This window comes from Passer domesticus, chromosome 14, assembly GCF_036417665.1.
Source record: "Passer domesticus isolate bPasDom1 chromosome 14, bPasDom1.hap1, whole genome shotgun sequence".
Lineage (NCBI taxonomy): Eukaryota > Metazoa > Chordata > Aves > Passeriformes > Passeridae > Passer > Passer domesticus.
Genome location: NC_087487.1, coordinates 8,563,187 through 8,576,210, shown reverse-complemented (window position 1 = coordinate 8,576,210; position 13,024 = coordinate 8,563,187). Strand labels below are relative to the sequence as shown.

Here is a 13,024-nt window from a genome sequence, read left to right as displayed (position 1 = left end):
TATATTTTTAGTTTAGAGTCAGAACTGGACAATGTTGAGGGGTTAAACAAAAACAGTGCTGCATTCGTTCACACTCTTGCATGAGTTAATTTCTTCATTTATAGTCTAAAACCCAAAGCTGGCTCTGGAACAGCAATTCAGCAAGTCTATCAGCCAAAGGAAAAGCTGGCATTTGGCTCACATGTGACATCCCATGCACTGTCCTTCTCCTGATTTCCTGTGAATGTAGGAGCATCATCCTGAAACCATTATGCAAGGTGAGAAATGTAAGTGGGAAGGCAAATGATGACAGAGTGCAGAGAGAGGCTGTGCCAGCCCCAGTGTGTCAGGATATTTGCATCCAGAGGAGAAAATAATTCTCTGTGGAGGCTTTCCAAAGCAGCACTGACAGCCTGCCAAAAGCTGCTCTGCAGATCCCTAACCCAGGCAGAGGGCACACAGGGTGTGCTGTGCCTGGCTCACAGTTAAGGAGATGCACAGAGAAAACTTTAACTCAGGAAAGTGCCAAGCACAGCCAGACCTCCACCTTGAGGGCTCTGTCTTTGCAGTCCCACTGTGATGGGATGGGCTGAAAGGAGGAGTTATCTTGGAAACTATTAGCAATGGCTTGGAGTTGCACCACAAATAATTTATGGTTATTATTCATTAGCTGAATCAAGTCATCTTTCTGAACATTTTTTAACATCTTCCTCATCATTTTTCCAAACACTCTGGGATTTGTATTGCTGCACATGCAAAGGAAACACCCATTCTGGGAGTTTCATTCCTCTCTGTGAAATAGAGAAAACCTGATCCAACATGAGTTTCTCACGCCTAATGGGAAACTCATTCCATGTAGCTACTAAGGATGCAGCTTGCCATTTTAAATCATTGACTATACAGTAGGCAGGCTCCTCAGGAAGTCTCACTGATTCTCTGAATTCCCATTTTGGCCTGAATAAGTGATTGTGCTTACCAACACTGACAACCAAATGATTCAGAGATGTAAATCAGCTGGATCACCAAGTATCTACTCTGTGCTTACTGTAATACAAGAAAAATTCAAACCACACTTTGACAGTCTTTTTACATGGGATCATAACTAAACAAGGAATAACTGTTCTCTAAAAGGAAGTGGAGAAAGTTGGATTAAAGCTTTACATATCTCAATATGATGATATGGTGTTCAGAAGCACTTATTAAAAAAAAAAAGAAAAAGGAATGAGTTCAACCATGTATCAGTGAAAAGTTGTGGGGGATTTTTAACATTACCTCCATCCTTAGTGGTAAGTCTTCTGCTTCTGTGATCTCAGAGCTGAAAGTATATTCAGATTCATTGCTGCTGTGAGTTGAGTCCGTTCTTTTGTGCCCAGGCTTGGGGATGCTCTGAAGTGCAAGTGGAACAAATCAGTACCAGTATATGTTTTTCCCTGTGACTCTCTCTTCACAACCTTTAGTTTAGCTTATAATATATGGTATTATGTCACGGTTATCAAAATTATTAAGAAAATATTTTTGACTCTGGTCTCTCCAGAGACCTAAAAGCCTATGAGATACAGTTAGCACTCAACTCCATGGAGACAGGTCAGATCTTACATCACCGAGGACTGCTGCAAAAAGCAGAACCAAGCAAGGATGCAGCACTTTGTGGGAAAGAAACACTCAGATTACAGGAAGCACAGACAGCAACTTTTTAACTTCCTACACATTCTATTGAGGAATACTTTATATTCCTGCCACACAGAACATTCCTAGGACTACTTAAAATTTATCACTGGATGAAGATGGTGCAAACAACCCCAGCAGATGTGAATAACTTGAGGGCAAAATAAGGGTGGACAGCACAAGTAATACCACCAGGAAAGTCACAGCAGAAATTTAGCCTTCTTCACAGCTGTGACTTTTTTTTTTTACCTTTCAAGTACAGGCACCAACACATACAGCTGACAGCACTTACCAACTTATCCCACTAGACTCTACCTGAACAGGTGCAAACAGATTTTGGTTTCTCAGCTGTAGAGCCACTTACCACCATAAGGTTCATTTCATCCTTGAGGTCATCGTAGCGCTCCTCCAGGCGGCTGAACTCATTCAGCAGGTTCTGGTACCGCAACCGTTCATCATTCAGGTCCAGCTCCAGCTGCTTCGTCTCCTCCACCAGCTTCTTCTCCATCGACTCTGCCACAGACAGCAGGGATCCCAAGTGTGAGAATTCCAGCCCTACCCACCATGCAGTGCACCCGTGCAGGAGGTACAGGCCTGTCTGCACCAGAGGAACAGCCTGCTGTTTGACACTGGTGTTTGTGCTTCTCTGGGCCAGAGCATTATTGTGGCAACCACAGAAGGGCTCACTCAGACAAGTTATTTATTCTGCTAATACCTTCTAGAGGTGATTCCAGGAGGGAGGAAGAAGGAGCACTAGCCCACTGCTGTGCTATGTAAAAGCAAAATGCTTTACACCTCAAGCATTCTGACCATCCTCATCACAGCTCCCTTCAACACAGCCCTCACATCTAGAGTTAAGCTTTCCTGGCTGCTGCCTACACAGTCACAGCAGCCAGAAAACTTGTCGTGGATAAACTGTATTAAATATCAGAGCTGCCTTTTAAAAACTGAAGTGCTTTGGAACAGTCAGCCCCCCTAAAAAAGGCCCCGAACTCTTAGGATTTTGTGGAAATTCAAATGGTAAATAATTCTGATGTTTGCAAGTTCTTAAAAAAATGAATGCACAAAAAGGAATGTAAACTAAGGCAAATTAGCCCAATCTATGCAGTGGAGTGTTGCTTGGCCAGGTAACACAAAGTAGAGAACCTGAATGAAGAGAACAGAGCCAACCTGTTATCTCCCTCGCCTGGTCATGGATGCGACGGTTCAGCTCCTCCTTTTCTGTTTTCAGTAATGAGTTCTGCTCTTTCAGCTCTGATACCAGCTACAGAGACAATAAAATATTTTACTCAGAATGCAGTTCATCTTTCAGCAGTAGCTCTAACAACAATGGCATCTTGTTATAACAAAAGTTGAAATACTTAAACTTTTCTTCACAAAGTGGAACTGGCAAAGTAAGTTATAGCTTCATTTCCAAATTACTTTTCTTAAATATGTACCACTGCAGACTCCTCTGTATGTTTCTCATCAGACACTAAAATTGCCCTAAGCACTCCACAATGCCATGTATTTTTCAGTGAAGTCCCAAAGATGTAAACGGCTCATGAAAACAAATATTCATAAAATAGTAACACATTTGGTAGTTCTACAGTAAATTCCATTGCATTGGGTAAGACCAACATTTAACATGTTGCCTCTGCCTTAAAGCTGTGTCACTTAACCTGTGTTCAGGTTTGCCAGGTACTCATTTGTCTGTGATTATGGTTACCATGCATTCACTTTGCTTTATCTATTAATATCTTCCCTTATGCTTATCTGATATTGAAACTTGTCACTTGCAGCATCACATAATGATGGATTGGCTCTATCAATACTCAAACTTCCACCATTATCAGCAAGTACTCCTGACAGAAATCAACCTGTTTGATATGTTTGTGGTTAGCAAAGAAAAGGGGTTAGCTGAAACCTGTTGAACTAGAATGTGCAGATGTGTTGAATAGGCTGGCTGTCTACATTAGGCAGGATATAGCAGCACCTTTGAATACTGAATGTGGGACAGATTTCTGCTATCTATGTGATTACTCTCTCCAGGTAGTTAAAATGAATGAATTCACTACCTCTGACTAAGTCAGAAAGTTCAAGGATTTGGCTTTGCAAATGCTTTTGATATCAAAATCTGAATAGATTGGCTACATATATTTACATACAATATATGGGTTTAGCATATTTCTCTACCACAGGTGTAGCCATTTAGATACCAAGCCTATTTGGGATGGTACAGCCACAAAAACACAGTACAAATACCAGCCACACAAGTGAAACAATTAAGCCTGGGCAAAACCTGAGTGGACAGGAGGCCCCTGTAAATCCTCTCATGCATCTGAGACCCCATACGTGCCTGCTCCGTTTCATGTTTGTATTTGTCTGCCCGCTCCTCGATGCTCTTCTTCTCCGACTGCGTCTGGTGCAGCTCCTTGCGGAGCTTGGCAATCTCCTCCTGGAGGCTGAGCACACGGTTGGTGGCGTTCTTGGCCTCCTCCTCACTCATCCGAAGCCTCTCCACGTCGCTCCGCAGCTTCTCCGTCTCCGTACTGTACGTGACCTCCAGGTTGTTCATCTTCTCCAGCAGGGATTTGTACTCTTTGTTCTGTGCAAAACACAACACAGACAGAGCAGCTGTTTGAGAAGTTCTGGTTCAAGGGAGCCTTTTCCTTCCCTACAGAATACACCCAGACATGGGAGCACAGGAGCAGCTTCCCCATCTCAAAAAGCTTTTGGTCTGGTTTTGCAGAATTGCTTAACGAGGTGACAGAACAGTCCAGTCTCTAAGCCTGCACATCCTAAACTAAAATCAGATGGAGAGCCCACATACATCAGACAGGATCACCCCACCTTCCCCAAAAACAGAGCAAGTGACGTGCTTCAAACGCAGTACTGGCGTGAAGCGAGTGGGTGTTTTTCTCAGTTCTGCTGAGAGGAACAAGTGGATGTTTGACTGCTCCACTTCTGCTGTGGCCTCCCCTTCTCTCCTATCACTGTTCTTCATCAGAAAAGAGAACTGAGCCCTTACAATGAAAATTCAGTGCATTCTGTGACTCCCCACAGTGCTGAGAAAAGTAACCAAGACTTTGACACCTTTCCCCAGTGTTGTCCTGTATTTTTGAGCTCTTCTAAGCCTCCTGATGTTTACATTTTTGTAATGAACTTTCTCACAAAATTTATGTAAATAATTAATTGCTTTGCATTCTTTTCTGGAGGAGGAAAAATCTGATAAACTGTTAGTTTCTCCAGTGTCATTGGAGAGGAGGCACTTTCACCCTCCAATCCACTGTCACTTTTAGAAATCTATAGATGTTAGTGTCAGAAATTAAACGGCCCTCTTTTTTGCCTTGGAAAATCCAGTGTCCACACCTGTCACAGGCATATTTTATAAAAAAGCTTTTGCTAGGATCTTTTCTCCTGAGAAGCTGGGAAGCTTCAGCTTCTCCATGTTTTGCTGCATTGGAATGTGATTTGGAGAACCGTTTACCCAGCATGTGAAGTTGTTTTTAATGACCAATGACAGCCACCTGTGTCAAGGCTGTGAGCAGTCACAAGATTTTGTTATCATTCCTTTCTGCTCCTTTCCAGCTTTCTGATGGATCCTTTCTCTCTGTTTAGAATAGTTTTAATATAGCATTTTAATACAATATAATATCATAATATAAAAAATCAGCCTTCTGAAACATGGAGTGAAGATTCTCATCTGGCACCCTCGAACACAACCTTACGCACCTTCCTATTTCGCGTCCTAAAGTGACAAGCTTTTACCTGCTCATCGATTTTCCTCTGCAGCTGCATGATCTTGTTCTCCAGGCCAATGTGGAGCTTCTTGTAGCGCTCCACGGAGCGGGCCTCTATCTTCAGCTTCTTGAGCTCCCTCTTGGCCATCATGCGGCGGTAGCAGCACTGCAGGTAGACGATGGCCCGCAGCGTGCGGCGGTAGCGCCGCCGCGCCAGCCAGCCCCTCACGTGCTTCTGGATGACCACGGACTTGTGCTCCCGCAGCATCTGCAGTGGGGGAAACACATGGAAAACACGTGGGTTAGAGATCCAAACTGCACCTGGGCAGGTACACAGAATCCTGTAAGGATGGAGCAATGGCAGTGGGGAAAACACATGGAAAACACGTGGGTTAGAGATCCAAACTACACCTGGGCAGATACATGGAATCCTGTAAGGATGGACACCTTCGCCTGCAAAGAGAAACTTCTGGGGAAGAGCAGCACGAAATGGAATAAATTTAAATTAGAAATAAAAGAAGAGGGAAAGAAGAGTGGAACAAGGACAGCAACTGGGGGTAAAATGAAAAGGAACCAGAGAGAAAAACATGACAAAAAGAACTGGAGGCACATGGAAGCATCAGGCATTCCTTTGTGTTGAGGTCAGAGCCCAGCTAATTGCAAAAGTACATAGTACCTGTTGGCAAGACTACAAATACAATCTTTTTTTTTTAAACTGCATCTTTATCTTGAAACACTTTAGAATCATGGACATATGCTGCATAGAGTTCATCAATACAAAGTTTAAAATTACCACATTTGACATGCAATGCAGTCAGTACTGCATTTCCCAGAGGAAATTATAGCAGCTGTTAAGAAGTCAGAAGCTTTTGGTTTGTTTGTGTTATTTTGTTTTGGGGTTTTTTTGTTGCCTTTTTTGACATATCTTAGGCTTGTTAGCATGGAAAAATTTTCATCTATTCTAATAAGAAATTTATTCTAATAAGAAAATTATTTGAATTTATTTTATGGCAGAAATATCAGCCATAGGTTTGAGGTGTAAAAAAAAAACAAACAGATTATTTAAAAAAAAATCTATAACATAAACCAGTCATGTGTGTTAGCCAGAAAGTTCAGCTAAGAAGAGTCTACTTGTTTTTGGATCCTTCACCCACTAATTCAATCACAGATCCCCCAGGTCTGGAACCTCTGAATTCAAGCAGATTACATGAGATATGCATGGAGAGCCTGCCCAAATCCACAAGGCTTCCAGTACTCTGAGAGCTTTAGAGTTCACTTAATAAAGCTTCTGCAAATAAAATAGTTTATTCTAAAGAACAAAATTATCTAGGATTGCATGTTAATGCTCAGAATTGGTAGTTTAAATATCATAGACAGTTCACATTCTTACACTGATTTACCACAGAGCTGAAAAGACAAACTAGTCAGGTAACAGTAATTTTATTTTCTTTTAGACTGCTTAGCAAATGAACTGAAATGTGTCAGAAGCATTATAGTTCCAGATCAATGAATTTATAATTCACTGGCAAAGTGGCAAGACTGTAATACATATGAACTTTCTCCCTTAGCATTTATTTCTGAATTAAAAATGAGACTGGAAATCCCAGCACTCAGTCACTCAGCACACCAAGGTAAGGAAGCAGCTCTCTGAAAAGCACAACAAGGTCAAAAGCCAAAGTCCTCCTGACTGCATGCCATGCAGTTGGCATTCCTGCCTCCTCCTTACACATTTTCTGGAACACTCCTTCAGGTTCCCAGCAGGTGCCTGAACACTGGAATACAACTAGCTTTCAACAATTTTCACCTCAAGACTGAAAACAACAAGCCCTGTAAAATACCTCCATGGCGTGGGGATGGTCCTCATCTGCCAGGGAGTTCTCACATCCATGCAATCCAGTGAGGAATCAAGCCGCTCCAAAGTACAGTGAGAGGATCAGGAAAGTTACCTCATCTACCAGCTGTATCCCAGGAAAGCTTATGTCAAAGCTAAGGAGGAACTAGACTCCTTGTCCAGCTGAGAAGCACATTGCAATGTCTCAGGCAGGAGCTTTCCCCAGGATGTGTGAAACAGATGATTCAACCATATTAAATTCCTTGTACTGCCCACGTGACTCAGGACATGCCCTCTCTTCCTACAACAACAACAGGTCCCTTTCACAATCCCAAGGAGCAACACGTGTACCACACATTACTGCAGCCAGGCTCAGCCCAGCTGTCCTGTCACAGGGCACCCTTTCAGTTTCACTCACCTGCAATCACCACCACCTCCAAACAGCCCTGTTTGCCTTCCCACGGCACACAGAGCCTGTGCCTCCCTCTCTGGCCACCCTGTACCTCAGCCTGGGTAAAATCCCACCTTGGCAGGACAAGACAAACACAGCACGCCGCAGGGGCACTTGTCAGACTGCCATGTTTTACTGCAGAGAACAATTCACAGCTCGAGGGGGATCCTCCTGACAGGCTGGTCTGACCACCCCTCCCAGGGACTCCTCCAGAAACCTGCCATCTCTATTAGGAGGGAATATAACAGGTTTATTAAACTGTGCTGCAAGACAGATGGGCTGTGTATTACTCATGTGACTAACAAGGCAGAGAGAAACAACTCCCATCTTCCTGAAGATTTTAGGCCATCTGCTGCTGTGACCCAGGTGTCCCTTTGTCACATCTGCCAGACTGTTAAAAACACATCTTGTATAATATCACAAATATAGTTTGTAATAACAAGAATGCTAAGAATTCCAATATAAAGGTAAGTGCATAACCATATAAAAGAACAGCCAAGTCAACCACAAGGGTCTTACTACTAAGAAATTCTTACCAAGGTTTTGTTTTTTTCAGCTTTGTGGCTAGTTTATGTTAGAATACTACACATGTGACTCTTAGCAATTTTAATACTAATGAAAAATATAAAAACTCTAAATACAAAAGAGTAAAATATGGTACATAAGCATCAGATGGCTTTTGGCTGCATGTCCTTAACATATACAGGCTTGGGAAAACAAATCCCTCAGCTACTTTTTCAGTGAAATACAAGCTGACTTTTGAGCCTGGTTAAAACAGTTCTTGTATATAAAAGTGCTATGAAACATGTTACCACTTTGCAGTCTGAATATAATTTCAGCCCTGTAACTACTGAAAACCAAATTCTAATTACTCAATTGAATAATTTATTATCAAGCATATTCAGGAAAATATTATCAATATCACTAGGATGGGGTTATATCAATTTACCCCCACACCAAAACCAACATACATTAAAAAATAAAAACAAAACCACTCCACCCATGGATAACTTTCAACATCCAATTTCTGTGGGAATTTCTTTGCTGACATAATTCCATAAACTAATTCAGACTCACTGAAACTAGAGATGGGAAAGGACCAGTAGTGAGTGCATCACATGTATACTGATTTGGACTAACTGAGGCAGATTAAAGCAAGGCCATTTTCAGTATTTATTTTAAGTGCCTCAACATTCTATATAACAAGTGAAAAAGTCAGAAATGCTGTAAATCTCTGCTGGATTCTCCACTGGCTGCACTGAAAGTCTAAGTACACCTGTATTAGAAGACAATGAGAATATGTCTACAACAACAAGTTGATGACAGTATTAGATATTTCTAATTTCCAGGTGCTGTCCCCTAATCCATGCTCTGCTATTTTGGCTGTGCATCACACCTAACAGCAAGCACACAAAACATTTCAGATTCCCAAGATGACACCGCAGAGAAGCTTTGTCCTGAAAGTGTGTGGAAATAAAGGTAGAGTGAAAAAGTACATTGTGATTTCTTACCATTTGGTACCTGTTTCTGACCATGTAACCTCTCAGGAGAGCCTGGAGAGCAATGGTAGCATCTCTCATGCTCTGGTATCTCTTGCGGACCACGTACATGCGCTGGAACTTCTGAATGGTGATGGCAGCTCGTGTTCTCCTCAGGAACTTGGCATAGCTATGGAAAAGATCACAAACAGTAACCTGTAATTATGTGATTGAATGCTTGGGGCTTTTTTAATAGCCTGTATTTTTAGTTTCTTCTTAGTGTTGTCAGTGACACAGTATATTTACTTGCTATTCTGCTGTGTGGCAGTAGAACAGAATGACAAATTAACAGAAACCTTGCAAAGCTTCACAGGGAGATGTTTTCACTTCACCTAATAATTGCACTATACAATTGACAAAGTAAACTCAGCTTAGTTTCTCATCACCTCTTCTCCAACTTTAAAGCTGTTTCCACTATGTCATCTTCCACAGGTACTCTCCTAACCTCCACTAGTAGAAAATGTTTGCTTGTTCTTGGCTATTGCAGTAAGACAATTACAAAGCATCTTGACATGTGCCTCTTTCTGAAGGTTGGTTATTACAGCCTTCATCACCACCTCGTCTTTGAACAATACCACCTGAATTCCTGCCCTTCTCTCTGGCCCCATGGCCATCCCTCAGAAGTCAATCCAAACAAATGAGGAATGGCTTCTCCAGCAGGACAGATCCAGCTGGGAGGGCACATGGAAACTGGGCAATAAGGACTCAGACAGTCCTGCTTTACCTCACCTGCAACATATCTCCTAAGTACTACTTGTTTTCTGCATCATAGAGCCAGGGTGCTACTGTCCTCTCAGAAAGGTCAAAACCAGTCAGGACAGACACACCCATTATACTCAATTTCCTTCATTTCCCTGGAAAATCATTTCCTCTCAGGCAGCATAGGAAGGCGAGAACAAACGTATCACATTTAAATGTCCTGCTTCCAGGGCTCTGGACTGGGCTGGTGTGGCATCTGCCCTGAGCAGTGCTTACCATCGTGCCTGGTACCCTCTGACATGTCTCTGGATGGTGATGGCAGCCTTTCTCATCCGCATGTACTTCTTCCTCATCAGCCAGCCCCGGATCGTCTTTTGGATGCGGATACAGGCAGCTCTCAACTTATCTGCCCTTATTTTTTCCAGATAGGCTACTTGACCAGCCCGGAAAAATATTTTTGTCTTACCAAACTGGTACTTATCCTTGTCCTATTTTCAAAGGTAAAAAGAGGATAAGTTACGGCATTGAGTGTTAGTGCATAAAAAAAGGCATGAAGGGCTAAATGAAAGCAAGTTAGTAAAGAGGCAAAATTATCTGTGTAATATTTTGGGTAATCTGAGACTTAATTTAAGTCGTGGAGAAAGGTATTTTCTCTGTATGATTCTGTTAAAAATTAATATAATAAGGCCACAAGCATGGCCCAAAGGGGCAATGTGAGATTTTTTGCTTAGATGATAATGCCATAAAGATAATAACATGGAAGGCTACAGGAGGTGACAAAGGGGCTCAGAGGATGAAAGCAATACAGGCAGTGAACATGTACAATTTTCTACTTAAATTGTAGCTGACCCCTCTGAATGGTCCATCCTCAACCACATTACACAGTGCAAACAAAGCAGCTGGGGCTTCAGACATGTACAAATCACTTATTGTGTCAGGACTAGGGCAGAACAAAGCACGCTGCTGCTCAAACACATCTGAAATTTCAGAACTGCACCAGAAAGAGAATAATATTTTATGTCTACAGGCTGTAGTACTCCTTTGAGGGAAAACTGAGAATATACAAAGGCATGCTGAAAAAAAAAAAATTAATTTTTTTGGCTGTTTGATTCTAAGTTGAAAGGAACAGCAGTCAAAGAGCTACAGGATACATTTGTGGTTTAGTATTTTGTAGAAGTACTAAAATAATGTGGCTATGAGGGAGTAAGTGACACCATCTCTATTCCTGCAGATTCCAAATGCTCTCAGCACCACGTCCAGTACCTGAATCAGCTTCTCCAGGACATTTTTACACGTCTGCTTTCGGTCACCAAGGACATCTCTCTGCTTCATCAGAACCCGGTAACGGCTGAAGAACTCTTGGTACGTCCACCTGTCCCAAAAGCAGAGCGTCAGTGCCAACAATCACCATTCCCTTAGAAAGAACTGCAGCTGGAAGCAAGCCAGAGAGAGCAGACACACCTGGAAGGGAAGCCAGCAGCACTGATCCGGATGGTCTCCAGGACACCACAAGCTCTCAGCTGCTGCACTGCCCGCTTTTCATCAAACCTAGGCAGGAACAAAAGGTGGCTGTGGGACTAGGCTTGCATTATCTGGGGCTCCTGCTTGTGTGCACACCCAGGAGAGAAGTGGCACAGTGGGGAGCAGGGTGGGTGTGATGGGTGGTGGATAAGGTGCTGTTACTCATGGGTAACAAAGGACAGCCTGGCTGGAGAGCAGGCTGAGCCCATTGGCACTTCCTGCTGGCCAGCACAAGAGCTACAGGAGCCTTTGTGTGCCTGGACTTTGAGAAAAACTCCAAGCAAGTTCATGTATAAGGAAAAAAAAAAAAGGCTTTGGAATCTGAAAAATCAAATTCCAGCAACTGTCAAAGGAGCTCAAGGAGAGAAAACCCCAGTTACATTTAAAATTGCTAGCAATGAAAATGTTGGAATTTTTATCTCATGTATCACCAGAAACAAAAAAATGGCATCAGGAAGTCTTTCTCCCTCTATTCATCCCCAAACATCTCCTGCTGTAATACACACACACACAGTGAATCCATAACCAGAGAAAGGAGACACAGCACTTCACTCCTGAGTGAGCAAGGTTCAGCAGAGCCTTGATGCCCAGTGGCCCTGGGCAATCCCCTGCCAACACGGGCTCCTCAAACCCCACAGGAACTGGCATCTTACGTGAAAGGAAACTTGAAGTCATTTGGCTTAATGCAGCGCACGTAGTGTGGAGTTGTAGCATTCAGGGTTTCCATCAGCAGATGAAGAGAGTTTCGAAACTTTTTGAAAAAGAAAAAGAAAACAAAAAGTCAGGGAATAGCCTCAACAAGCTCAGTCATCTTTGAGACAACCTCATTTGCATACTTTTAATTTAATTATGGCAAAGATATGCAGATATTTTATGTTTGGCTACTGATAACTGGAACCAAGTTTTCTGGGGATTGAACCCTACCTTGGATATTTTATGTTTGGCTACTGATAACTGGAACCAAGTTTTCTGGGGATTGAACCCCACCTTGGATTTGAATCAGACAAAGTGGCACATGATCCAAAAAACCCAGTTTAAGATTTTCCAAACTTCTCAGCATCCATGTTAAATTTGTTTTGAAAAGCATTAGTTTGGGGTTTGGCACCATGATAAAAAATGGGCTGCCTCAAACTGCTCCCCACAGTGCCTCAGCAATTAGGGACTATTTGTACCAAGCTGTAAGTAGCAATAAGCTGCACCTCTCTCAAAATCACAAGGGATCCCATGAGCACACCTTGAGACCTATGAGAAAGGAGATAAAGGGAGACATTATGCGACAGAGCTGCATCTTCAAACTCACCTGATGTCCCACAGTTTTCTTATGCTCCTTGCTGGCTTGCCCTGGCCTGGCCTTGGCAGGTTTGACAGGCGTTCGAGACAGAGGCACGCGCCCTGAAGGGGCAGCTGATGTGGGGCTGAGCACCTTCTCCTCATCCTGGAATAACTCTGGGAGCAGCTTAAACTGGTGTAACAGCAGAAAAAATACACAGAGGGTAAGAATACAGCCAGCAGTTTTACCTGTTTGAGCTTAAGGTTAAATTCCAGGCTCAGCTTTTGTAAGAACTGCATTTTTGGTGAACTTCACAGGGGACAAATGCAAAAAGCAGACAGGCTGAGT

General features: G+C 42.7%; 1 protein-coding gene across 3 annotated transcripts in view; it reads right to left on the bottom strand.

The window, feature by feature from the left end:
• MYO5A (myosin VA) overlaps positions 1-13,024 on the bottom strand; it is a 98,674-nt gene that overhangs the window by 24,171 nt on the left and 61,479 nt on the right. For all 3 annotated transcript variants that reach the window (XM_064388427.1, XM_064388425.1, XM_064388426.1), the window contains exons 15-25: positions 12,707-12,868; positions 12,060-12,157; positions 11,347-11,433; positions 11,149-11,257; positions 10,162-10,373; positions 9,160-9,316; positions 5,395-5,634; positions 3,983-4,231; positions 2,815-2,908; positions 2,009-2,157; positions 1,252-1,365 (exon numbers count right to left, since the gene is read on the bottom strand). In XM_064388427.1, the coding sequence (XP_064244497.1) occupies positions 1,252-1,365; positions 2,009-2,157; positions 2,815-2,908; positions 3,983-4,231; positions 5,395-5,634; positions 9,160-9,316; positions 10,162-10,373; positions 11,149-11,257; positions 11,347-11,433; positions 12,060-12,157; positions 12,707-12,868 (1,671 nt within the window). The remainder of the gene's footprint in view (positions 1-1,251; positions 1,366-2,008; positions 2,158-2,814; positions 2,909-3,982; positions 4,232-5,394; positions 5,635-9,159; positions 9,317-10,161; positions 10,374-11,148; positions 11,258-11,346; positions 11,434-12,059; positions 12,158-12,706; positions 12,869-13,024) is intronic.